Here is a 27,866-nt window from a genome sequence, read left to right on the forward strand (position 1 = left end):
CATGATCTGGGGTCTGGGTCTGCCCCAGGGCCTCCTCTGAGTTGTGTGAGACGGGGATTTCTTTTTTGCTCAGCTCCTCCTTCCACACTCCATCTTCCCTCACTCATGAATAAGACGGTGAGACACGGGTGCACTCTAGGAAGGATGTCTTGGACAGTCCATGGTTTATCCGACTGAGAACCATTGTCTCACATTTACAGGTGGTTCTAAACTGAAAATACCACTTCTACAGGACCCAAACTAGATGTTTGCTACAAGGCTTTTCACAAGTGAAAAAAAATTGCTGGGAAGCTATTTTTTGGTTCACGACAGGAACCAACAAAAATTGGTTGAAGTTTGTGAACTGCGTCCAAATATCTACAGGTAGAAGTGAATGAAGTCAACAGGACCATGTCATCTGAAAATAATTCCATAATGACTGGGGACCACAGCAGAGCTCCTACCTGCGGTAACCTACACCAAACCATAAATAAATGTGAAGCATGCAAATGTGTGTGTATGCGTTTATCCTTTGACAATTGCCTTTGTGAAAAGGCAGGTTTTCGGTCGCTTCAGCTCGACCTCTTCCATGTATTGTGTGTTGATTTTTCTTTTCACTCATGAGAAAAGCAGAATTGTCAGAGCACATACTCTTCTTCACTTGTAATTTATGCTGCGCTTACTGGTGAACACCCACACATTTCAAAGACAGCGGGAGTTTCCTACTGCTTCAAATACTTGAATGGAATTGAGCTGAGACTTCCCTTGAAAGTGAGTATGCAAATTCACCAAAAAACGCAGATTGAGCCGCCGCCTGGCAAGTCATCAACATTTCTGTCCTCCTCATTAACGTTAGAGGAAGCACAGAGGTGCGCACATACGATTGGTACTCAAAAACAACATGATTTAATTGGCATGTCTTGCAGCACATGGACGTCCTCCAACAGTGGCATCCAGCTGTGCTGCCATACAGAGCAGAACCACAATCCGACCAAAAAAAAAAAAAAACACTGATGTGATTCCAAATGACAGAGTGATCAGCAGCGAGATACGCAATCTGTTTTAGCGGCAACAAACGTCAGAAATACACAACAGGATGTGCGGCACGTACCTATAGATGATGCAGGCACAGTCCCTGCAGGTGCCACAGTTCTCGATGTCCTGTCCAGCTCTGTATGAATGTCTTCTGGAAAGCAAAGAGATGACAAATCAGGGGTATACGAGTCACTTTGTCTGCTAGTGCGTCGAGAGAAAAAAAAAACATTCAGGTTATCTTTGGTCTGGTTAATCTGATTTTATTTTTACCCACAGGCTCTGCAGACTCCTTCCCCGAAATCCCCACTGATCATTTTTTAATGAATGAGAAGGCTCTGACTGTTACATAAAACCATGAGTCACTGGATCACTCCAGGCATAAAATAATGCTTATGAGGTAAAAGTCAAGTCTGTTTGCATTAGACCCAGCCCCTTCACTGAAATCTAATAAAAGCACATGAAATATTTGTCACTTTTTGACAGCTACAGTGGGAATGTGCGCGAGTCTGGCTGCCATGTTCACAGCACGCGCATCTCAAGCCGTCCCACTCGCAGACCAGCATGCATCTATATGATTTTTCATCCTTGAATTTTGTAATCTGCTGCTATTTTGGTGAGATAAATCTGAAGAAATCTCTAAGCAGCTTAGAGGAGATTAATTAAAGACTTGATGAGAATATAGGTTTACTCTTAAGAAGCTACTAACATGATGTTATCTGCGTCTTCTGTATGCGAGTTGTAAAAAAAACCTTGAGGCTTCAGAGCTGTGTGATTTTAATTTAACATTCAGAGCGTCACAAAGCGCTTTCTTATTTCATTGTGTTTTTGCCGCTCTGCTCGGTCAATAGTTTCTGAAAAGTCACAGTCACTGGATTGACGATAAATAGCCGCATCATGTGAAGGCTCAGGCCTACTAGTCCTTTTGTTTCTGTGCTGTAAAACGACTAAAAAAACAAACCAAAATGTTTATTTATTCTCGTACGAGAGACTCTTGGTGTCTATTACTGCCGAGATGGTTTTTCACATTTCTTCTTCAGTTAATAGCACCATTAACCTCCAGGCGACAGCGATTTCACACAGAACTTTTTATTTCTTGTAGCTCACCCCCTGGCTATTGACCGCGCTAATACCTTTAAATCCAAGTCAAACTCTCACTTTGACTTCAGGCCATGATTTTATCCAATGTCGTTGTTGCCACGAATTAATGTCATGTAGGTTGTATTTTTTTGGTTGACTTCCACGTATAGAAATGTCTAGAATCACAGCCAAACACAACAGGCGCTACTTTACTGAACTTCATCGTCGATATTATTTACATACGGACACTCTTTCCAAGTCTTATTTGAATTTAAATTCAAGGGAAGCAGTGAGTAAACATGGAAAAAAAGAAACATTTGGAATGAATACAAAATGAAATCCAACCAAGGTTCAGACTAGGGGTTGCTGACCAGTCGATCAAAAAAAACAAAAAACAATAATAGACAGCAGATAGTTGGTTTTCCATCCTGATTATAACATTTGTCATTGTGGCAATGCGAACAGAAAGAGCCTGCAGTCTCTACTATCTGACGGGAACATGACTTGTGGTGAGGAGCAGCAGAGGAGAATACAAGTTTTGTGACGCGAAAACATGAGACACGACTTCAAACAAACATTTCCAAAGACAGTCTTTCATGGCTCACAGCCGCCCTCCACTCGCAGATATTCACCAGATAGGCCTTTGTGCAGCAACACAACTTTAATAGCCCGGTGCAGCATTCAGCACAGAATGAAGCACTCGTTTTTCCTCAAGACCAACTTTTAATTACCCTTGCAAGGCTTATTAGATTAGGTCAGCTCAGGGTTAATTAAATGGCAACAAGCACAAAGAGAGCTCTTCACGGCACCTGTTGCCATATTGTCGCCCTTAATACATTTGCAATTAGAATAGAATCACGCCGCAAACTGACAAACATGATGGATAGAAAATAATTCCGATCCATGCAGATGGTATTACGCTTTCACCACCATGATGTAGAGCAGTAAAATGAAGTATGCCTCACCCGTCTCGCTCAGCTTCCTTCTTCTCAAGGTCTTGAATGACATCCAGCAGAACCTTAATCGTATTCTGGCTGGTTTCCAGGACTCCCTCCAAGCTCTGGAGTTGGGTCTGCAGGCTCCGGATATCACGCAGCGGTCCGTTGGGACTCAAAAGCTTTTCAGCCACCTTCGCTGGATCGAGTTTGCACCTCGCCCCAGACATCAGTCCTCCCAAAATCTCCTGGACCTGTCTCAGTGTGTCAGCCTGAGCAGCTGTCAGAGGCCCAGCTGTAGGCTTGTCAGCAGAAGCAGAGCATCCCTTGGTACCAGAACAACCTTGCTGGTTTGATGGGAGAGCATGTTGGCTATTGGGGGTACTGGGCCTGGTGCTGGCTCCTGAGCAGAGCATTTTGTGGAGCATCCCAAGCTGAGCCTGGGCTGAGCTGAGGCAGCTGGATTTGAAACAGGCTTTTAGAGGTGAGGATGACGAGGGCTGCTTTTCTACCTTCATCACAGACACCGGCGGTGTTTGAGCTCTGTGCATCAGAGAGTTGGCTCTCTCGCAGCGCTTGGGTGAGTCTGTACATTTTTGATTTTCCCCGTTCTCCTTCTCATTGTCCTTTTCTTTCTTAACCGGATTACTTTCTGCCCTGAGCTTGGGTGTTTGAATTGTAGGACCCGGAGGATCACCTTCCTTTTTGCGTGGTGTGTATGGTGGAGGTGGTGGCGGAGGAGGTGGGAGTCGCATACCTCTCTTATCCTGAGCACTGTAGGGGACCTGAGAAGGGGGTGTATATGGTGGTGCTGCACGAAATGTGGACGAATATAGTGGTACTGCTTTAGTGGGTGTTATGCACCGTTGAGCATTTGGAAGCGTAGAGGTGCCCGTTTTCACTAGAGGGGGTGGGGAAGTGCAAGATTTGAGTCTCGGGACAGGGGAGGAGTAGGGAGTTATGCCGGTACTGGCAGCAGAGGTATTTTGCAGAGATCGACATGGTACATTGCAATGGGACACAGTTTGTATTACGGTAGCATAAGATGGCTTTGTTGTGTTGTTGGGAAAGCCTTGAGGAACTGTTGCATGTGTTGTGGTATAATATGAAATGGATGTACATGAAAGCGCGGTTTGCGTGACAAACGTGCATGGGATTTGCTTCGTCGTGGCCGTTATTTCTTTTTGTTGTGACTTGTCTGGTATATTTGGTGGAGGGTCAAGAGGAGTTTCATTTGGGGTTGCAGTCGAAGCAGTTGTGGAGCAGACCGCGGGTGAGGTTGAGAGGGTTGTTTTTGCAGAGGATGTCTCAGTTAGGGTTGGACATGGCGCTGCATTTGAGGACGGACTCGGGCAGGCAACAACTGCAGAGTTCGGGCAGGGTGAAACGACAGTGAAATAAGGGACGGTTGGGTGATGATTTAGAGACGAGGCAGAAGTACAAACGGAGATAGGTGGTTCTTTGCCCGGTATGGGGTTAATGCAAACTGCTTGGGGTTGAGGACAAGACAATTTTGTTTCATTTTCAGGTGTTTGCGTCGGTTGATTTGTTGGCGATGGAGTAGTACAATAAGGCACAGTATTTCTTTCTGTGACAGGTGTTTCGCTTGGCACAGTTTGAGATGAAGTTCTGTCTGCAAGATCCACGTTTGACTCGGATGATACAGGTAAAGAGGGTAAATCACGGGGGATGTCACTTTCCGCATCTGATGGGTTCGGAGTGGAGTGGGAAGCAGATTCAGTTTGTAAAGTAGTGATGGACTGTTCAGGACCTGGAAGCAAGGACGAATCCGAGCCTTCTTGGGTTGAGGGTTTGGATTTTGTGTTACTTAAAACTGGAGACTGTTGGGGGGTTTCTGTTTGACATTGGGTGGTGCAATACTTGGTGGTTACAGGTGGGCAGACACTTTCAGTCTGCACTTGTGTGGTGCAGTGCTTGGTGTTTGAGGGGGGCGGCGATGAGCAGGGTCTTTCCGTCTGCGTGGGTGTGGTGCAATAATGGATTTCTTTCCCAGGGTCACTAGTAGTCCTGTTCAGTCTCTTCCTCCTCCGGACAATGGATGGAGTGACACTTCCTGAGCGCTTAGGCCCCTCTTGACACGATGAAGAACACTGACATGACTCAGTGATCTGAGAGACCGACGGTGGACAACTATGCCTTGAGTTTTTAATAACAGCAACAGCTGATTTGTTATCAGTCCTCGAAGCCTTGGATCTCCGTTCGACTACCGGTCTGTCCACAATCGCAGGTGGACCATTCTGATGCTTGGACCAAGGCAACAACGCATGGTTGTGCAGAAGGAACTCGTCTTGAGAGTCATGTTCATCATCCCCATCCATCCCGACAGAATCCCCAAAGCTGTGGCTCCGAGTGTGATTTGATGAGAGAGAATGAGGCTTTCTCAAGCACGGAGATGTCTGGATTGCTGTGCTGGTGCTGGGCTTGCGGGTCATTGGCAAAGTCAAGGAGTTAGTCTGTGGGGGCACCCAGCATCGACGGGTAGGACCTGGCGTCAGTGGGTGTGGTGGCGCTCTGGCCAAAAAAGCGGCAACCACCTCTATCGTACTTGCCATGTCCCCTCGCACAGCACCAACCACAGAGGTTTGACCAGGGAGGCTGTCGGCATGTAGGCCGTCCCGATCACTCCATGGCTTTATGGATCGACTGCTGTGTTTGCGGACAGGATGCGGACTATCACAGTCAGTGGCGGGCCTCTGATGGCTGTTGTTATCTCCAGTTCCACTGTTGCCACTGCTGCTGCTGCCATCCTCAAGGTCTTTGAAATGGACCTTGTGAGTGCGGTTGCGGCGTCGCTTCAGTCGGCTTTCAATATCCGGGGAGTCGCGATTGAGAAGCACAGATCGTACAGTTATTGTCCCTGGCATTTTGTCGGCCAGTGTGCTCTTGCCGTTGGGCTGGCCTGTGAGCAGGTGGTTGGGCTCCTTGCTCACCATTTCTTTTTCCTCTCCTGCACCCAAAGGCTTTGCGAGGAGTGCAGTTATGAAAGAAAAAAAAAAAAGCCTTTTTCTGTCACTGCATCAACACATGTGCAAGCTCCCCTCTGTTGTATTATCACAGCACAAAAAGATCTGTACAAATGTATGATGACTGCGTTTGTTGTTGGATCATGTTTTCCTCAATTTACAGAATCAGCGTCTTGCCTGGCGAATACCAATGTTGTCAACAGTGGACAGCTTGACATGTTCACAAGCAGACTGGGATTCAAATTCGAGAACATTTATCAAATCTTATAGGGTTTACATTTGTACAAAAATAAATGTATGCAGCATCGAGTATGCATGTATTTCATATATAAATACAAATACCATCCGAATCTTTACGTTGCACATTTTTATCTTCCAGATAGATTAACTCTGGTAATAATTGAAGGGCTCAAGAGGAAAACAGCAGGGACCAAGGAACATCCTGTCCATCGGGTCCTGTACCCATCACATTGGCTTGTCTACTTCTCCACCAGCAAAGTCTTTAGGTTCCGTGAAAGTCGGGATGGCCGATTCACTGAATGAGCCAGGATCATTCCCCATATTGTCTCCCCCTTTCCGTTTCACTCCACTCCTGAACACTTTTTAAAATCTTTCAGCTCTTCCTCCACTGACTCATCCTTTCATGGTTGAAGATTGCAGGCCCTCCTGCAAAAGAGCACAAGACAAGAACAATGTATAAATGGTTTGTAAGGCACAAATTGCTCCCATTGTAACACATGCACATTTCCTCAGGTGCTGAAGAATGTCTAAAACAAGCAGCTATTTTTTTTAGGTCAACACAATTTCAGTGACAACATGAAACCATCTTGGGCAAACACAGAAGTAGGAAAAAGTGAGGAATCTGTAAAAATGGTTGAAGGCCATGCCAGTGTTACACAACGCTGTTTACCAAATCTGTTCTCAATGTGGTGTGCTTTGTATACTGGCTTGTGAAAAAACAGTTTGACTGTCACACAGATTTCTATTTCCCACCATGTTCAACAGTCCCCGGCCCCGTTATCAGGCCTTGATGATCTGCGATAGTGACAACCATTCTGATGCATCCGGTCACAGTGTGACATTCTGTCTACATCGCAGTGGTTCTGCGTGTTCTTGTCAGTTTTTGACAATACGTTTCCCCCTCACAGGAATGTATCGAATCCACTTCCCGCCCGTGCCACTGGAAGTCAGCCGTGATGCCGTTGTTCTAACGCTCTCTATAGATGTGTGGCCTCTTATTTGTATTTCACAGCCTCCGACACTCACAGGCCTGCACTGATCTGTGCACGACTGGGACTGGCTGCCCGGTTCTTGTTGATGGGAGGGGTAATTAGTGACTCCTCCATCGCTCCCAGGTTATTTAGGGAAAGAGACACCCGACGGGGCTGCCGGTTTTATTTACTCCGCCGCCTTTTCTCTCAAGCTATGAAGATGAGGGTCCTTGTAACAGGGTGGGTGAACAGAATCAAAACAAGACAATTCCTTGGACTTAATGTCCCAGCAACGGCAGCCTTCGGGGTGGATGTTAAACACACACATCCAAATATCAACTACCGTCATCGGCCTTTTCTTTGGCGCATCCCTTCAACCAGATGTCCCGCAAGACCAACAAATTGGCCTGTTTCTTTGGCTCATTTGTCATGGACTGTCTTCCTGAGCCATGTACGTTTGACCTCGGTGGGGATTTTTAATCTTTCAGCTCTTTGGAGTGCCTTCACTCCTGCGTTTCATTTTACTTCAGTCTTCCTACCCAGTTCTTGTGAAAAGCACTTTACTGTCAACCTTCACCCTGACAGATTTTCCTCTGAGCTTCATCCACCATTCGTGGCGCTATTACACTCTTTCATTCTGCACCATGTCATCCCCATCGTTCCATCTTGGGGTCTTTCCTCTCCTTATTTCTCCTTCCTGGTAATGTGCATCAATCCTGCTTTCACCAATGTGTCGCTCCCCTTTGCCTTCCCGATACACAACCTTATAGTTCCTCCTTCTCAGTCAGGCAAACTAGCCTGAGATCAAAATTTACGCTGACAATTTAATGAATCTGGACCCCCTTAATGCTGCACAGGCTCACTCCTGTCGTTGGAGCCGGCCCTCTTGCATATGTGACATTTTCACGTTGAGGTTTATTGGCAGACGAGATAAATCACCAGGCGGGGGAGATGTGCGACAGCATAATGTCAGCAAGGGTCATAATTCTTTGTGGGTATTATTAAAGCTTTGCCACAGCCCTATTGAAAGATGTTTACCTCCCCTCAGAGGGCTTTTTTTTTCTATCTTCCACGTACCAACCTGCTTCTGAACAATAACAGTGGGGTCCCATCCGATCTGTGATTTTTATCACAATACTGTTCTCGAGGCGTGGCGAGACAAACCTTTGGATGCATGTGCTGAGGAGAGGTGGTGAATTGTTACATAAAAGCATGTCAGATCAGATCGTCTGGGTGTGTCGAATTTTGTCAGACAGCACTGTTATGAAGAGGCATAGAGAGAAAGAGGAAGGAATGGAGGTAGACATGGTTATATTTAGAGACGTTATGAGACATGTAGCCAACTAGGAAGAGTATCTGAATAAGTAGGAGGGAACAGAGGCAGAGGTGGAGGGACGTAGAGCAAGGCAGGAGAGAACAACCCCTGGCAGCAGAGGAAATGTCATGGTTAGGGTTCAGTGAAGTGTTAAATCAGGAGCATCAGCATGTCAGGCCATTTAAGGGGGAACTGAAGAGGAACCAAGAAGAGCTATATGATCAGTGTTGGCCCTATGTGCGTGGCATAGTCTAGGAGCAAATGCTAGTCTTTGTCAAAGGACGTGGCACGTAATCCGTAATAACTAGATATTGTTATTCAGATCGATTTTCCACTTTCTAGATTTGAGATTCCTGAAGAAGAGGGGAAGATTTGTCAGGCGTTGCCGATCACCTTCCATGATAAATGTTTGCGCTGAGTGAATATAAGGAAATTCTTCAGGGACCATGATAATGTAAAACATGACTGAAGCTACAAATGAAAACAGCTGAGTAAAAGCCCTCTCTGTGACGATATTTTTCTTCATCATTATCTAAAAAGCAGAACTGACAAGAAACAACAAGCTACCAGGTTTAATCATAGCAATTAGCAGGTTTGAATGCTGTTTTCAAAAACAACCTGCTTCATGAATCCGGCAGCAGGAATGAGATTGACATGAGTGCAGCCACCCAACGGCAACGATGGATTCTCAAGCCTGCTCATGCTTAACAAACAATTGAATTAGTCAAACAAGCACAAATGAAATCATGGGACTGATGTCATTATATATTCAAGGCAAGCAGTCAAGGCAAGAAGGTAATCGCTGCGGGACGAAGACCTCACTTTTTTCATCCTTGACTCGTGCACAAACAAGCTGACATGCAAGGCTTTCCATATTTATGGACAAATGTCTGTAAGTCAACGTGGAAATTGTGTTCCCATGAACCAAATTAATCTTTCTGATTTTGTCTCTCGGTGTCTTTAAACCCCGTAAACAAGTTAACACACTTACAAGAAAAATCCAAAATCGTTTACATCCTATTGAAATAAAGGATTATACCCTTTTGTCAGGATGCTCTAGTTGCACCTGAATGTCAAGGCATACGGTGCAATCAAGCTTTTGGACTCAGAAATATCCCAAATTGTGCTGATGTTACATAAAATGCACAGCCATTATGTGAAACTGCACGCCATGCAGCATTCCAAAAGATCTGTACTTCATTCCCTATTGTCAGTGTCCTGGCGGAATTATAGGCTGTGCATTACGGAAACAAAACAGCAAATTTTCACAATTGGCATCAACAATGCTGTCTATTGAATGGTGTCTGCAATGTCAAAAAATAACATAACACTGTCCAAGTATTGCTTTCCCTTGACTATTTTTATACATTTATTTACATGTTCAGAATGACAGCTGGACAATTTAAAACAAATAAGGTTAATACCACTACCTTTGCCATAGGAAGCAGTTGAGGACTTTTTTTTTTTTTTTTTTACAATTAAGAAAGGAAATAGCACGGGATAAAATGGTAATAGTGGTAGTAAATGTAATTCAGTTTGTGTGGTAAAATATTTTGCACCAAAGTGCTCATTTACATATAATGATATTTGGGAAAAAAAGACAAATTCACTGGTGTCTGTCCATTAACACGGAATGAAGATTATTCAGTAGGATACAAAATAAACTGGAACATAAATGAATATATTGACCCACAAACTAAATGTGAGTCCATCTTTTTTAGGAGCAACGTTGACTTGCTGTTATCTTTCACACCAGACTAACAATTTGTTTCCATATTATATTATTTTTCTGCACCGTAACTCAAGCCTTGAACATTTTCAACATGCAAATGAATGGTAAAAAAATTGAAGCCAAAGTTTGAATAAATCCCCCATGTAGACTAGAAAGATGGAATGGAGGGCTCATCTGGTCCACTTCATCTTTAATGACTAATTATCAGTGGTGTCGACGACAGCACATTTGCAATCTAAAGGCACGATAACTATAATTACATGATGTGAATGAAGTGCCTCAAGAGCCTCTTTTCTATGGCAGGATTGAAGAAAGGACAATTGAAATGAATCGGATCATGTACAAGAATCATCTTGACTGACCAAACAGTAGATTCACTGTATTATATCATGAGTTTGATCTAACATGGTTTAGTGAAAACAACTGTCATAGTGCGGTAGAAGTTTGTGTGATTCAGGACAGGTGGCACTACTGTCATGGTAAGCGTACAGCTCCACACAATATGAGACTGTTATTGTGCTTTTTTTCAACATCGTCCCCCCAGAGAACTGGTGGTTATGGCACTTTTCAGTACAGAAACTTAAGCAAGATCTGCAGAAGAATCAGCACAAAGAAGCCAGTCAAGAAGAGCCACGGTCGAAAGAGAAGTTGGAAGGTTTCGTAGGCGGATATTTAATAGGTAATGCAGCCTGTTTCTACACAAACATTAACAGTCATGAATAAACAATAGGTGACATTTCCCTTTGCACACGCACACTTTGGACCAATGGAATTCCCTCACAGAGTCACCCCCCTCCAACTTTCTGCTCCAAAAGCCAAACACCCACATCTACACGCCAGAGTCCTGCTCATGACACACGCTTGGAATCTGCAAACAGACAGAGCAATCTAAGCTCCTCACTCTTTAAAGCCTCTCATTAAGCTGCACAATCTTGGAAAAATGACTCCCACACCTGCAGTAAAGCAAATCCCCATGTCCAAAGCAAACTGGAACACACACACAATCCCACACACACATAAACAAACACAGCTGAACTGTGAGCGCTGGAACACACCCCCTTTGTGGGGATACATATGCGCACGAGCGCACGCACGCACACACACGCGCACACACACACACTTCCAAAGACATAAACAAGACGCATGCACGTGTGCGCTCGCATGCAAGGGCATACCCAGCACTGCCTGCTCGTGCAGAAGAAACAATGAGATGAAACGATGCCCCTCGCTAACATGCAGAAAATGCATACACCTACTTGCTTTGAAATGTGTCCTTAGCTCTGATCTTTAGCGCTCGATTATTTCTATGGTGATGCTGAGGGAAGGCTGATGGGGAAATGCTCTACTATCCTCCGTCAGAACAGAGAACTGAGTCACACGTACCACATCTCACGCTTCCTGTTTCCCTCTGTGATGTCTCTAACGCTCTCTCCTCTTCTTTTCTATTCCTTCACGTCTCTTTTTTTCCAATCTTCCATCCCTCTGGCGTTCATGTTTGCTTTTGTTCCCACCTCTGTCACTGCTGCTCCGTAAGCTTCACACTGTTTCCTCTCCTCTGTGTACAGTCCATCTGGCTTCCACTCCTCCTCACACCTCTTCCCTCTCCTCTGTGGCAGTGTCTTCTTCTACGGCACCCTTCTCTTCTGCCGTGGATTTATGCCTTTTCACGTGGGAACCTTTGCATCCATCTCTGCGAGCTCTGAGCTCCGCTGTGCCTACCTAGCTGTCTGAGCGTTTGTGCTGTGAGTGAAAGTGAATGGACAGGAGGGGGAGCAAGAAGACAAGAGTGAGCAAACAGGCAGTTATCCTCTCAGATGCTCCTCTCAGTTCTTCCTCTCCCCTCCTCTCTGTCCGCATCTCTCCATCATGACCTCCTCTCTGTATCACCATGCAAGCCCGTGTAAGCAAAGGCAGTGGGGATGGGTGGGGGTGTGGGATGGACAGTAGGAGGACAAGGAGGGAGGAGCTACCACGTCTGACTAATTAAAAAGCAGAGTATGTACAGCTGCAGAGAGCAGAGAGGGAGGCAGCTTGGAAGAGAGAGCCGAGCAGGAGATCCAGGGGGTGGAACCGGGGGATGGAGTGGGAAGGAGTTATGCACTCAGGCTGGGAACGAGGGGCAAGAGTGCTTTTAGACCGAGGGGGGTTGGTCAAGAGGAGTCAGCAGCAGAAGGATGGGAATGGGAAAGAGCTGATAGGACACCAAGGTCAGTTGGAGAGGAATGCAAAAAGGTCACATGTGGATGGAGGGGGACGGGGGGGACGAAGGGCGGGGGAGAAGGTGATGAGAACAGACAGGTAGAAAATATCCCGCATACGATGTAAACCCATCGAGTATTGTGTTGAATAACAAATTCTCCAGACGGACGGTAGTTTGCGATTCATTTAACGTTGAATAAATTTAACAATGACACCAAGCGCTGGTGACAAATTTTAGGACAGAACATTGAATACAATATTTATCATTTTCGATCGACGCAGTGTTAGCTGGGTGGTCCCTCTGTCCCACTGCGCAGACCCCCCCTATCAGAGCACAACGTAATGTTCCTGTTTATTTCACCTTCTGACCCCATTGGGGTTTTTTTTCCTTTTGTCATGATCAAAACAATCAAAACTTATTTTTACACTATCACCACAGCACTGTGACCTCAGGCTGCTTAGTAAAATAGCTCGACGATACAACAGAGATAAAAAGAGGAAGCCTACACCTCAGTGCCTTCGGGCTGATACGTCCCTTCCTATTCTATCAGCTCTGATCACTTATCTTGTCCTATCTTTTTTTTTATGGTTCTGTTTAGGATTTTTTTTTTATTTTTTATTCTCACATCTTCACTATGTTCTACTTTTACACCCCCATTTCTAAGAACTCACAGTGGAATGGCTCTGGAAAACTGACGAGCACATTATTTCCTCAGAATTATTCAGGGGAGTGAGCTGGAGATATAATCAGCCACAATACTGATGCATAATTCAAATGGTACCTTCCAAGAACATAGATGAGAACGAGAAGTATGTGAACAAATGTCCCATAAATAAAGGATTTGCCCTTTCCCTTGAATCACAAGATTTCAATAATGACCTGAGGAAAATAGGAAAACAATACGCTGTGAAATGTACTCATATTTCATGACAAGTTCATATGTGGATAAGCAAGATATGAAGTTTGTAACTAAAATAAGATCACACCAAATATAAAATTAGTGATAGAAAATCTTCAGATTGTGATGTGTTCACATGACAGGATGCTAATGTAAGTAAGTATTCTGTGTTGCGGCACATGTGAAGCACAGTATATGATGAAAAAAAAGACGCATGTATCATCCTTGTTTTTATGAACAAAGCACAATGATTCCTCACCACATGGACGTCACACTTCTTGCCGCGGTATTTGGGTCTGGCGGGTAAGTAGTAAGTAAAATAGGTTACATAAGGAAGAAGGTGTCACCAGTTCAGCACCTGAAGAAAAGCTATTTGCAGTTGTCTCCTCCAGCTTACACTTGTGGCAGAGTCAAACGTCTTATTTTTCAAAACCCTGCCATTGTTTACCTAGCCAGGGTGCAGGGTGCAGAGAAACTCTCCGGCCACTGTAATGTATGGTCTCTTCCGTTAAGATACTAGACTGTAGATGTTAAGACCACACAAACAGGGATCTTGTAATTCAGCTTGTAATTCAACACCACAAGATTCGCAAGCTCAGCAAAATGAATATTCTAGCCGTCTCTTCGTGATGATGATGTTTCTACTTGGCAGCAGCTGTAGCAGCTTCCATTTTCAACATTTCACCAAGGACTGGGGATGCTTGAAGCAGTGGACCTTTGTGTTCTGTTGCAGACTGTCAGCAGGGCAAACAAACACAAAGTGGATGATAAAGGGACAACAGACTTTATTGGTCTGCCGAACAGGAGATGCAGTCTATCAGCAGCACACAGCGCCCAGCTGTTAACAAATGATGAAGAGCTTCTGCTGGCACTCGCTTTAAGAAGTTCCTGTTGTACTTTGATGGCGTTTGAAGCTCATCGCCATCCGAGCTGTCCCTCTGGTGATAATGGAGCAGTTCAAAAAAGGTCAAGGCATCTGAAGAGAGCTTCAGTCGATCGCAGATGTACACTTGCTAGTGGCAGGACGGCCTTGTGAACGGAGTTAAAGAAGGATCGTGCTCCTCAAAAGTCTGGTCAGGTAGTGGGCTACACACACGCAGATACTTCCTCGTTTCCGATAAGTCAGTCTAATCGCTTGGCGGACACAGGTTTCAACACGAGTGATGGTGCTTTATGTACCTCTGTTCTATGCCAAAGGTGGATGGATTAAATGGAGTTTTCTCAAGAATCGGGTCAAATGCCAACTGAGAAAGATTAGACGGATTTTAAGCTTCATGCGCTGTGTTTTATCTAGAAATATAAAGGTGAAACTTCTGCCCTTTGAGCAGCTCTGGGTTTGTTTTTTAGCGGCTGCTCGCTAGTTTGATGCAGCCTGGTTTCATCTCATTTCACTTTTAAACCTATTTATCTGCAGGCGAAAAGACATTTTGCCCACAGATGCATTATCCTGAACTATAGTCTTTTGCTGCAGACGTTCTCCCCTTGTGCCAGCTAATACATGTTTGCCAAGCCCAAGGTCCTATTGAGAAAATATTGCAGTTTCACATGCGCGTGTGCTGGAGCTGGTATGGTACCAGGCTGAGCGGCGCCTCCATCAGTGCCTGTGGACCTGTCCTTCAGCAGCAACAGATCCTAATGAGGCTGGAGCCTTTCATGGCTGCACGCTCCCACAGCTAATGAGAGGGGAGTTCATGCAGGACAGTCAAACACGTTCTGAAAATGTCTAAAAAAGCGCAACAGTAATGTTGTCGGGATACATCAGTCGACAGCTTTATAACACATCCCAAGTTTTAAACGGCTCAGTTAGTGCGAGTTGGAATGATGTCGTCATTCACCATTTCATTTGAAGCAGTCAGACGTGAATAATGGCCAAATCTGACTGATTCCATTACCTTACATTTCTACTATTCCATTCTTTAGCTGTCTGAGTTTCAGAAATGATGGATGAAAAGAGGTGCCCAGTCGTTTGCCGCGTCCTGAGTGCTGCCGACGTCGGCCTATTTGCTCCCAGCCGCTCTGAGGACACTGCCAGAGATCTGAAGTTCCACTGATGGATGAGGGGACTTTTGCTCCTTTGTTTCTGTGCCCAATAATGACTTTCAGAGTGCGTCCTCCGCGCTGGAAACAAGGCTGGAGGTCAGGAGAAAAACGCTTTATGGCAAGATAACGAATGGTCGAAAAGATGAAAGTTTCAGGTTGCTGCTGATCGAAAACGACACCGAGGATACGTACCATTCATTATACCTGCCCCTCTGCCCTTTCCCTGCTTGATCCAAAATCTTTATCCTTTCAGGGACTTGTAACTAATACAATAAGAAAACAAGGGATTTTTCCAGTCAGGGCATCTGGACAGTCGACGGCATCTCATTTATGGCATCGTGCAACGCTTGCTTCGTCGGCCTTCCTTTGAAGCTCCAAAATTTGCTTTGACAGATCATGCCTGGAGTATTTTATGCCGTTCCACCAGCAGGTGGTGGTAGTAAGCTTGAAGTGTGTGAACCTGTACATGCTGCAAAATGTCATAAAAAGAAAAAATATATACCTTAGAAGTTGTTTTGCCAAGCTTCCACAGGGTTGTGATGCATTTATTTGGTGATTACATCGAGCTGTTGTTTGGGGAACGATCCTCTGGAGATGAGACATTTGAGATGTTTTCTCCTTGCTTCAGGCGACAACAATGAAAGACATCTTTCAATCTGCTGATGTCATAGATGTGAAGGGACGTCAAAGAATGTTTCACCTTGACTACAGGGCTTATTTCATTCTGGGGGAAAAAAACAGTCACATTGTAATGTTTAAGTAGGTCACTGATGATTCACATGTTTGTAGGTAATGATGCAGAGCAACTGATGGTTGCGCCATGAATATCTCGATCAGCTCTGGCTCACTGGAGTCCATTTCTTGTGATGCAGTAAGAGTAGATTCAAAGCAAATTCCCAGTTGCTGGCCATAGATTGAAAGATGCAGCTGAATACATTATGAAGTGGGAAAACACTCAGAGAGTACAGACCTCAACTAAGCTGCTTATTTCCACCAATTCTGTGTTTCACTATTGGTTTTGTTTTCTTTCCCAATATTATTTCTTCAATTATTTTACTTATATCAAGCCATACCATTTTGTGAATGAAAAATATTATTGACAGTAATGACCTCCAAGGACTGCAGATGGCAGTGCGGATCTCATTCGTACAACACACACAGTAGACCCAAACAAGAAAGTGCAGCATCGTTCTCTGGTGAGAGGATGACAATTCCTTTAAGGTAGCTTGATCCAGATGGTAATCCAGAGCATAACCACCATTTAATCTGCTGTTTCAATATATCCTAAAAATTCTCTGGAAATCTGTTCTTCTGCTACTTTGTAAAGAGGTTCTTAGACATTTTTAGTAAACTCCAATTGTGAGAGTCTGAGATGCTTACAAGCCTGAGTGGATCTCACTTAACACTTGCACTCTTCACTTTAAACAACCAATGTGATCTTCCTCCATAGCAAGAGTGTCTGGAAGTTTCTGTAACAAGATATCCAAAAGATAGCAAGTGTAAGATTTGACATAATTAATATGCACTTGCACGGTCAGCAATCACAATATGGCTCTCCATCTTATCCGCTGGTGGGTCACGGGGTCACGCCATACACCTTTCTCCCAGGCAACATCCATCAGCTCCAACTGGGGGATCCCGAGACGCTCCCAGGCCAGTGCACAGATATAATGCCTCCACCTGGTCCTGGGTCCACCCCTCAAGTCTCCTCCCAGCTGGTCCTGCCTGAAACACCGCTAAAGGGAGGTGTCCAGGGGGCGTCCTCATGAGATGCCCGGACCACCTCAACTGACTCCTCTCAACACAGAGAAGCAAGGTCTCTACTCGGAGTCTCTCCTGAGTGACAGAACTTCTCACCCTATCTCTCATTTCAGACGCTTGTATCCGGAATCTCATTCTTTCTGTCATGATGGCTTTCCAGCCAACATTATTATATGTCGTGATTCACAGCTCTCTTTCATTATGGCAGCGAACGCTCCGACGACAGATTCCAGGAGGAGATCACAGCATGAAGCATGAAGCACTCTGGTCCGGAGTTGCATCCAAACCTAATAATAGGGCTAATAAATGGCTCAGAGGTTTTTGTATTGATAACAGACGCGTCAATGTCCTCCAGCCATTTTATTGTACGGTGGTTACAAAATTATAATGCTGTCAGTGAGCAGACATGTTGTATTCAACTTTGTTAAACAAAGATTATTGCTAGTTTAAATTTATTGTCATGCACATGGGCTGCAGAGCAGAACGGAAACCCAGTTACACGCCAGGTTGCAATTACACTCTTTTACCACAGGTGACGCCAAAAACAAATACTTAAACTCTATCGTTGCTTTCACCGAGTTGATTAAATGTCATCATTACGTCATACACAAATTCCCAATTAAAAACAATATTTATGTATTTATTATTTTATTCTATAGTTTGAGATGACATTGTATCCATTTCAGTTATTTATAATCATCGATCTTTGCATTCAGTAAATCAATCATTGGTTTCCTGAGCAACTTGGTGTGTACTTATATTCTTCATCAAGGGTCATTGTCGAAGAGAAATGTGGAAGAAAGTCCTGTTTTGTCTTAGTTTAATTTAGTGGTATCAAGTTCTTGATTTAGACTTGAGACTTTAGAATTACTGCAACAAAATGAAACGTATATTTTAGGCAAAATTTGGGAGCAAATCTGAGGCCTTGTGGAATATCTGGGAAGAAAATGTAGTGTTGAATTGGAAAAAAAATATTAGTAAAAGGTGGCTATATTTAGCTCATTTCCATCCCAATTTATCCTAAAAAGGTGTAGTTCCACTTTCATTTTGATACTCCTAGAAGTCCACAGAATATGCAACAATACTAACAGCTACTACAGACTACAAACACACAAATGCAAGGAAGAACAATTTGGAAAAACAGGTTTTTGATAGTGCGCATTATTTGAAAATTTCCACCAGTTAAAGTAAAACATACGATCAACAAACCATTTCACAAGAGTTTAAATCAAAATAACATCATCCACTATCATGGACACAGACCATAATAATAATAATAACAATAATAACAATAATAACAATAATAATAATAATAACAATAATAGTGGTAATTGTATTTACTTGACTTATTGCTCAATAGATGCTTTGAGTGAAATAAATAAATCTTTCTGCTGTACAAGCATATTGAAATGAAAATCTCGAATGTGCCGCTGGCCCATAACCGTTATGTTTACACGGTGTTCAACGCTACCGGATGCTGGCAACTTTACTTCATAGTCAATATATAGTTGCGCTTACCCTCGTCTTTTCACTATTCTCCGCAGTCATCATTCAAAGTGCCCGTATTATGCCCGCCTATTCTATTAATAAAAGCAAAGAATTGCAAGTCAAAAATACGAGCTGTGTATTCGTTGTTGTGGAGGACCGCTTGGTTACCTCCGTTGCCTGCTGTGTTTACTTCCTCCTCCACACACGTGGGTAGGGTTGGGTGGCGCGCGGGGGGGGTGAGTGGGATTAACGCTGCGCCTGTGCCCGGTGTTCTTTCACCGCACCACAACAAACAGTGCAGCGGCATTACACTGTCAGCTCCTCCTCAGTTGGTGTCACCAGATCTCCGAGTGTCAGCAGCCTCGCGGCTTCCAAGCATGTCTCTGTCCGGCGCTCAGACCACCGAGGACGGACTCTGTGGTGAGTGACGCCGCTCCACGCACCAGGCCGCTGCATCATGTGTTCACTGCGCCGCCTTGTCTCGGGCTGAAATACAACTCGTTATGGCGGTATGCAGTAGCACAGCAGCCCTCTGTAGTTTGCCACACTCGGATGCTGGGAAGAGTAGAACTGTGAGAGGTGGCTGCAGCGGTGGACGAGCGCTGCCTGTGAATATTGTGCTTGTCATTGTTGCCGCTGACGCTGTAAATGGATTCCCTGACTCACCTGTTTGTATCTCTGTAAGCCAATTAAGCTGCAGAGATTTCCTGACGCTTATAGCTTCAAATGTGCACATTGCTTGGCAAACAGGATGGTATTAAACACGTGGGGTTATATAGAGAAGGAATCAACCTTGTTAGACGTTGTTTTCTTATAATCTTTTTAAGTCACACACACAATTTATCTTGATCCATATGTGCCTTTAATGTAAATGTAACCACTTCAATGTATGATACTGGAGAAAAGAAAGCACAATGAAAAGCAAAGGTTTAGTAGGCTAAATGCAGACTTTTTTTTACTTTCTCAGTCATTTTTGTTTTACAGTTCATTTAGCATTAACAATTGTGGTTTTCTGAACCAAACAGTGGAGTGTCCCAAACAGGAGGGAACTTCTGAGTGTACAGGTGTGAGTGTAGTCAAGCCACCGTCTTTTCTTTGGCGACGTATTGGTGATTTATTCAGGGTAACTCCTGTTGCTCAACTGATGAGGCTGTGACGGGCCAAGGCACACATGACTCAGGAGTTCAGGGATCAATGAATAACATGGAGATTCACATGCACATCATGGAGAAACTTGGGTGGCTTTCACCTTGGTCTTCCGGGGCGTGAGTGGTTGTATTTCATGGAGCACTGCCACATGACATTATTGCACGTTATTGCACGACCTAGAAAATGTGGCCAATAACTCGACTAAGTTTGTACGTAGCTCCATTATTACGCAGCGGAAGTAAACTCCGAGACTCATGACCTTACATTCAATTGAGAAGTGATGTGATCTGATCTCTGACTCTTCAGTTAAACTAGTTGCTCGGTCAGCAGGGTCGCTGTGTACAGAGAACAGTTTAGAACAGCTCCTCCCTACCTGCCAGCTTTGCCTCTTCTTCCACTGACAGTAGAACCAGAAGGACTGAAAGACACCTTGTCACAGAGACTTTCCCCCACTACATGTAAAACTTGGCGGCTTAATCGAGCTTTAATGGAGTCGGGCTACTCTCTGCATGCAACTGTACTCATTGTGTCGGACTTGTGAACTACTGTGTTCCTCCAAAAAAAAAAAAAATGAATAAAGAACAGAAAAGAAAATTGGGAGACATTGACATCATTTAAATCGAAATGCTAAAATCCTAATCCTGTTTTTCTGTTAACTAACTTCATTAATTACAATCTTCATTTTTGCTCAGTTATTCGCTATAGTCAGTGTATAGTTAGAGCTATGGGTCAGGAGAGCCTATATATATTAGGGATGGGCGAAAACCTATCATACGATATGATATCATATGATATACCGCCAAACACAATCTCCACAATGACAATTCTGCATCTCACGATACATTTGATAAACACATGACACACTCGCTGCATTGGACTCACACACGTGAACATGACAAGACCGTTACGGTGCTCCGCGCTCTCCAGCTCTGCTGCGTTTTACAGCCGACACCAACGTGTGTCAGTTGTGGAGAGTGTGGTGGACTTTGGTTCACCATTGTAGTTTTAAACGTATGTTTAATCCAGGGAACATTTGATCATGACACTGGTCGACTCTGAGTCTCTGGATACCTGTTTATTTTATTCGATGGAGTGGTCCTCATAGGTTCTCTGACGCGGTCGTCTGCCTTGGTTCACATCAACACATGCAGGTTTCCCGTTGCGCTGGCGCCTCGCCGAAACACCGTGGTGAAAATAGTTGGATATTGGACGGAGCTCTGCTCCAGTATTGGTGGCGGTGTCCTCTTCCACGTCCCCATTAAGGTTCACTGATCGTGGACACACTCTCACAGGCAGCGCTAATGCTACGACCCAGCATCAGTTAGGGACCATCAACAAATTCTAAAGCGGTCAAAGTATTAGTGACATCTTCAGTAAGGCAATGGAAAACAACCGTTTTAGGAGAGAGAATTGTGAAAAGGTTTTTCATCACACAAGACAAAGGACTGACAGTTTGTATCAAGATTTGGAGAATACTTGCTCTACATGGATTACACTCTACACTTAGTTATATTTATAAAATCAAGTTTAGACTGACTCAAACACACGTTGTCCATGAACATGTGTATGGTGCTGCATTTACAGCTCTTGCAGGTCACATGAAATGATTTACCGGGCCAGATTTGGCCCCTGGACCTTGGCTTTGACAGATGATCTACAGCCTCCACATTACATCTCATTATTTCCTGAGTGAACAGTGAAGCATTGCAGGTAAAGTCACTGACTGAGATGAAGCATGCTTTTCAAACCACAGTTGAAAGACTTTGATTTGAGTCTTGTTTTCCAGATTGTGCCCATGTTACATAAGGTGGTGGTGACACACTTGAGTGTTTGAGGCACAGTCAACAGCAGCAGATCTAGCTGTGGTTATGTCATATCGCCTCTCTGCTGGAAAATAACTGGGGCAATGGCACAGTTTCCTGCAGCCCCTCCAGCACCGCGCTGGCTTCCGTCTACACCGCTCTGTCACCAGCTATTTTGTTCCTCACCTGGTCAGTCGACGGTTAATGAAGATGTAATCGCTCTTCTATATGCCTGAGTCAGAGAAACATCATGAGAACGCAGAGTGAAACAGGAGAGGATGTGAGGTGAACGGCTAATCTCCAACAGAAATAAGGTCTTATGTAAGCTAGTATGCTGTCAGCACGAGTTAGCCCTGTCCCAATGTTTATCTGTGTGTGCATTGTGTGTGTGTGTGTGTTCTCTTCCTGTTCACGGAGCCGATGAGCCGCTGTTCATTCATTCATGCAGTGAGTGTGTTTTCACAGCTCATTGATGATCCTCAGTCCTGTTACAAGTGTGTTTGTGCTATTGTTCCTGCATCTTGACTCCAGGGATGATCAGCCGTCACTGCAGGACACCCGTTGTGATGACATGTGACAGTCAACACAACATCCTGGCCGAAGCTCTCCCACATTAAATCAATGACTGTGCCCTCCTGCTAGGCTCCTGGGTCGAGCTGGAGGAGCTGATCGCAGCAGTGAGCCGCCGGGAGAGTCTCACAGGGCAGCAAGACACCATCTCCTCCGCCCTGCAGGGGGAGCTGGAGAGAATCCTTCTGGAGGCACAGCTGGAGTGTGAGAGGATTCGAGATAGGTAACAGTTTTTCATTTTGGCTCCCTGATACGTTTGTTTATTGATTTCTCAAGAAACATGTAACTCTAACACTTGCTTCTGGTCCTCAGCCCCCCACAGGTGGCCACTCCAAAATCTTCGGGATCCCCGCGGTCATCAAGTGAACACGACAGCGACTGCATCACCATCCAGGTGCACCGTCCGTGTTTAGCGGCAAAACTTGGATGTGAATTCAAGTGGTTACACGGCTAAGATGACACTTTGAATCAGAGCCAACCAGAAAGAGCTGCTTTACCTAGTAGGGGTGTGATGGAACAGTCACCTCATGAAACGATACCAAAGACAAAACAAGGTCCACGAGACTAAACAAAATGAACCAAAAAAAATAGTGAGTGAAAAAAAACCAATTTTGATTTGCCTATCCTGTTGCTTTTTTTCTTTATTTCTTGGACGTAACTGCCCTGAAAAGTCAAGGCTCAAATTTAGCCAAGTTTAAAATAAATGCAATCTGGACATCTGTGCATAAATTATATGATTGTATTTACTGTGAACCAGTGAGCATAGAAAACTAGGCAGTGAGGTGACAGACACTATCTTGATATATTTTGGCAGATCTTTGTGAAATATTTGTAAATTGAAGTTCAAAGTTTCCCACTCGTTCTTTTTAATAGGAAACTACACAGACAATACCCTTCACTCACTTTTAATGTGAATAATCTGCTTTTAATGGTAGCTTGATAACTTTTAATGATAAATGTATGAAAAACATTTCTGTGTTTCATCTTGAATCCTAAATAATTAAAATTATGGTGAATATTCCATCAAAAAGATGAACGACACCATGTGCACACAATGAAGCTGAATAGATTTTTTATTATTATATTATAAATCTTTTTTTTTTCATTATTCTAAGTGAAATTACACCAAAATATCACACAAAAGTAATGAACTTGTGAAATGATGACACTGTTGACTGAATGTGTCTTCTTCTCTGGTGTGAACATGGACACGCTGTGGATTTTTCTTCTGTCCAGGAGGACAACGAGCGACGACTGGACACCGACTGGGTGTGGGACTGGTCCAGTAGACCTGAAAACATGCCGCCAAAGTAAGATAGCCTTCCTCCCGCTGAGTCTGAGCTTCATTTTTATCTGGCTCTCTGTCTGTCGGGATTAATCATGCCGCAAAAACAAGTAGATATACAGTATTTTTCCTTTTTTTTTTTTTAAATAACCCTTTGGACGCCACAGTAGCATTTAAACAAGCCAATCTGCAAATATGAAGTACATGTAGTAACTGCTTTACACAATTACACATTTGACTGAAGTATTCTGAAGAGAATCATATATATATATATATATATATATATATATATATATATATATATATATATATATATATATATATATATATATATATACACACACACACCGTAATTTCCGGACTGTAGAGCTCACCGGAATATTTGCCGCACCCACTAAATTTCAGAAGGAAAATAGATCTTGTTCATACATAGTTCAGTGGTGTTGTCTGTGCTGTGGACAGGTCAGTGGTGCATGGCTTAAAAATGCTTTTCAAAACTAGTTTTGAAAAGGTCGTCGAGAGTGAGGAAATAGCCGAAACAAGCTGTGTAGTATGGAGCTTCTCTCAGATTCTCGCTGCACTCTCAATAGACAAGGTGCAGCTCTCCAGCTGGGATCAAGTGCATGGCCAAAACCTGACTCGCTTGTGTTCACTTCGGACTTTTGAGCCGAATGCACTTTGTCTGGAGACTGCGTCTCACATCTTTTATTCACATTAAAGCCTTCAAAATGCGCTGTTTTTGCCCGCGTGGCCAAAGTTCCGACACCACTGCCGTCCTCAGTGGTCTCAGCCTGCAAAAATCCATATATTAGCCAGGTTGTTGTATAAGCCACAGGGCTCAGACAGCAAGAATAAAGTGGCGGCTTATAGTCCGGAAATTACGATGTGTGTGTGTGTGTGTGTGTGTATATATAAATACATATATATATATATATATATATATATATATATATATGATGAGTACTATTCAGCCCATTTCTCATTGTGCCTTTATCATTTCAGCCTTTTAAAATAGTGACATCAAAGTTGAGCATTTATAATATTATTATTATTATAATTACTATTCAACAATAGTAATTATAATAATATAAAAGTAAAAGTAAGTAAAATAACAATGGCAATAAATATGTTAAGACAAAGTGCAGTCACACTGTGCGACTGACTGGAAACTATTACAGAATCCAGGACAGAATACTGTAGTAATGACCCTCTCTATTTCCCCTAACATTGTACTCTAGCAGGACCATTTAGCCATGTGCATAAACATGGATAATAGTAGCACAACAACAGTAGCACAGGTGGGTTTGACACTCACGTTGTTAGCACGTTTGCATCCACTACACGTCTTTAGACTGGGTGCGGGGTCACTCATCAATGATCGGCAGGTCTCAGTGAGCTACTGTACTGTAGCTCTGTTTTGTTCCCGAAACCTCTGCGGACTGTTCGCATCGACTACTACCATTTTTACTATCTACCTCACGGATCAATTCCAGCCCATAAATGTGCTGAAAACTCAAGACGCTGGCAGCAGAAGTTGCTTCTGTGTGGAGCAGAATGTGAATCATCCTGCATTTTTAAAGTCTAAATCAATATTTGAGCTCTTTAATCTTCCACTCACAGGGTTTGTTTGACAGGCTTCTTCATGGTCTGCGACTTTCAGTGCCGTGCTTCCTATTTTTGCTCTCATTAAGTCTGTTTATTTTTTCATCTCCATCTCTGAATTCTTGCTCTTTACCCTCCGCTCTGCAGAGAGTTTGTGTTTCAGCACCCGAAGCAGCAGAGCTCGCTCAGCGTCAGGAAGACAGAGGTAATGAAGAGAGGGATCTTCTCCTCAGATGTGCTCCTCATCCTCGTTCCCTCACTGCTGGCTTCACATCTCCTCACGCTCGGAGTCGGGTGAGAACGCCCAATGTGGCGGTTTTTATCCGTTTAAACTGAGGATGTGTTCCGACAGTTTTGGAGACAGCTTCTTGTGTGTGTGCCCCCCGTCCCCTCTTTGTGTTTATAACTGCCCTCTTGGCATCACCAAAGTTCTCAGCAGTCACACAGATAATGACCCATTATGCTTTTGGCCCACTCGCTGTGTTTGCTGACACAGGATTCACTTTGAGCCCCAGCAGTGTCAATAATGAGCAGGGAGGTCTGTGGCCTTCATCTTGGTTCTCCATTTTCTTTCCCCGGGATTGTGGAGCTAGATCTCTGCCACCGATATGTAGGAACGTGTCTTGGTTATTGTGTTTTTCTGCGCTCACATCACCATTTTTGCTCTCAAAAATTAGTTCCTCAAGACCTGCCTTCCTTCCCCATTGTCTTGTGATCGGTTCAGTCAATGAGAGCAGACAACTTCAAGTGGTACCTCAGTGATTGGCTGACGTTGTGGCAGCTCTGTAACTGCAGGTGTTGAGCGTGAGCGTATGACTCTGTGCGAGCTGCAGAGAAGTTGAGCGCACGCGTATGCGTGCATGTGCATATTTTGAGTGTACAACAACCAAGACACATTCGTACGAGTTTGTGACAGAGATCAATTTTGATAGCAAGCGTACAGATACAGTGCCCTAAAACGTTCTCAAATCCTCTTTAAATGTCCTCAAATGTCCTCTTGTCCCTGAATCCATATTTCAATGGAACATTCAGAAATGTTGAATTGATGATTTAATTTTGATTCTGTTCCCCATTACCATCTGGATCCAGGAATCTGTTGAAGATTCATTGCCTTCTGTGGTGCAGAAGTGCATTCACCATCTTCCTAAACCACGACTGCCACCTGCTGTCCAATTTATCTCATTGCTATTAATAATGTTTCACATGCTAAACAGAATATCAAATTATATCAATAACAACGGTGAATAATATCAATAAAATAAAATTGTGAGGAGCCTTTAGTTTGTTGTTCCCCACGTGTGAGTTTCCTGTCTCTCTCCCTCCAGCTTCACAGCAACACACACGCACGGAACGACAAAATAAAAAGACATTTTAAACTTGACAAATTAATATGAACATTAATAAATATAGTTGAATTTACTAAGAAAGATGCTTCAGCCCATAAAGAAGAGCCACTTGGTACTGCTGGTGTACTTCATCTTTGAGACGTGTGTGTCCCTGCTTTTTCACCCTCCGATTGCTTTTAACTAATGCAAAGTTAATCTTAAAGCTTTTTGGAATACATTCTAAATTTTAAGGAGAGAAAACCTGATTTAAAATGGGTTAAATTCATGAGCAAAACATTGTCATTGTGAAGTCTGTAATAAATCTCTTGCTGGTTAGATGCACTCTCACAGCTCTTACTGCACATCCCATAATGCACTGCAACAGTTGAAGATTTGCTGAACGGCAGCATAAGCGCCAAGTGGTCAAACAAAAATTAAAAATGTTGTAGAATCTTTGTGACATTTATGTTGATGGCATGGATTATTTTAGTTGTAGATGTAGTTCAATAAACCTGAGTTAATCTGAGTCATCGCTGGGAGACTTATGGACGTGCGTCTGTGTGTAGAAGAAAGGAGTGATGAAACTGTAATATACATGTAATATACTAATATTATGAAGATGATGGATTTTAATAAATGAAGTGAGATATAACGCAAATATTAGTATTGTTTGACATAGTAGTTTGATCATTTGTTTGAATAGTTTGTTGCTAGGTTTTTTTATGTTAAAAACTATGCTATATTTTTAAAGCTACACTGTAATGACTATTCTTAACAAATGCTAAAAAGGGCTTGTCTAAATGTTATAGAAATAGGTGTTTAAAGTCCCCTTGTGTATATACATGGTATAGTAGCACTTAGAAAAGCAGCTCATGGAGAGCCTAGATTTGTGGTCGACTTCTGCCCACAGAGGGTGCTGGTCCCACATCTTTAGGATTTGGTGCAAAGCTCCTTAATTCTTAGAATCTAAGGTTTTACTTCTCTTGGAGTCATACAACACGTTTTTGTTCCTGTGCAGGATCTACATAGGAAAACGTTTGGCTGCTTCAACAACCAGCACACTGTGAGTCCGTGTCCAGGACGGTAGAGGTTTTGTCTGAGCAGTGTGGTCCAGTCCATTGCACCGCCCCTGTGTGTCATTGTTGTGGGGCGACGATAGTGCGTTGTTTGTGTCTATTCTCTTATTTGTGTCAGTCCATCCATGTTAGAGTCAGCGGCGGTCCAAGCAGAATGGTGATATTCCCGAGCAGACTTGAAATGGTCTTCAGAGAGTGCGTGGTAGCACTTTACCTAAGCTGTGACACCATCTACATGTCCTTCATTTCTTTGTTAAAGAAAGAATGTGTTTTTAATGTCTCTGTTAGTCACGAGAATGTAGACGAGAGTCTGGTTGTGCTTTTGTCCCATAAACAATGAAGTGTTTGACCTTCAACGAAGACAATCGTGTTCTCATTAAAAGTGTCACCTGGAAATGCTGA

At 43.6% G+C, this 27,866-nt stretch overlaps 2 protein-coding genes across 5 annotated transcripts in view; one reads left to right on the forward strand and one right to left on the reverse strand.

The window, feature by feature from the left end:
• Window positions 1-12,177, reverse strand: part of LOC128746997 (mucin-2) — a 43,347-nt gene extending 31,170 nt beyond the window's left edge. For 2 of the 4 annotated variants that reach the window (XM_053844507.1, XM_053844479.1), the window contains exons 1-3: window positions 11,525-12,177; window positions 3,057-6,676; window positions 1,091-1,165 (exon numbers count right to left, since the gene is read on the reverse strand). In XM_053844507.1, coding sequence (XP_053700482.1) covers window positions 1,091-1,165; window positions 3,057-5,980 — 2,999 coding nt within the window. In that variant the 5' untranslated portion in view covers window positions 5,981-6,676; window positions 11,525-12,177. The remainder of the gene's footprint in view (window positions 1-1,090; window positions 1,166-3,056; window positions 6,677-11,524) is intronic. The other 2 variants (XM_053844489.1, XM_053844498.1) reach the window with 2 other exon arrangements.
• Window positions 12,178-18,904: 6,727 nt separating this feature from the next.
• Window positions 18,905-27,866, forward strand: zgc:73226 (uncharacterized protein LOC402792 homolog). The gene is made up of 6 exons (XM_053854576.1): window positions 18,905-19,075; window positions 22,249-22,399; window positions 22,489-22,570; window positions 23,413-23,486; window positions 25,211-25,357; window positions 27,407-27,866. The coding sequence occupies exons 1-6, from the start codon at window positions 19,033-19,035 to the stop codon at window positions 27,453-27,455; spliced, it is 546 nt and encodes a 181-aa protein (XP_053710551.1). The 5' UTR covers window positions 18,905-19,032; the 3' UTR covers window positions 27,456-27,866.

Source organism: Synchiropus splendidus, chromosome 1 (assembly GCF_027744825.2).
Source record: "Synchiropus splendidus isolate RoL2022-P1 chromosome 1, RoL_Sspl_1.0, whole genome shotgun sequence".
Taxonomy (NCBI): Eukaryota; Metazoa; Chordata; class Actinopteri; order Syngnathiformes; family Callionymidae; genus Synchiropus; species Synchiropus splendidus.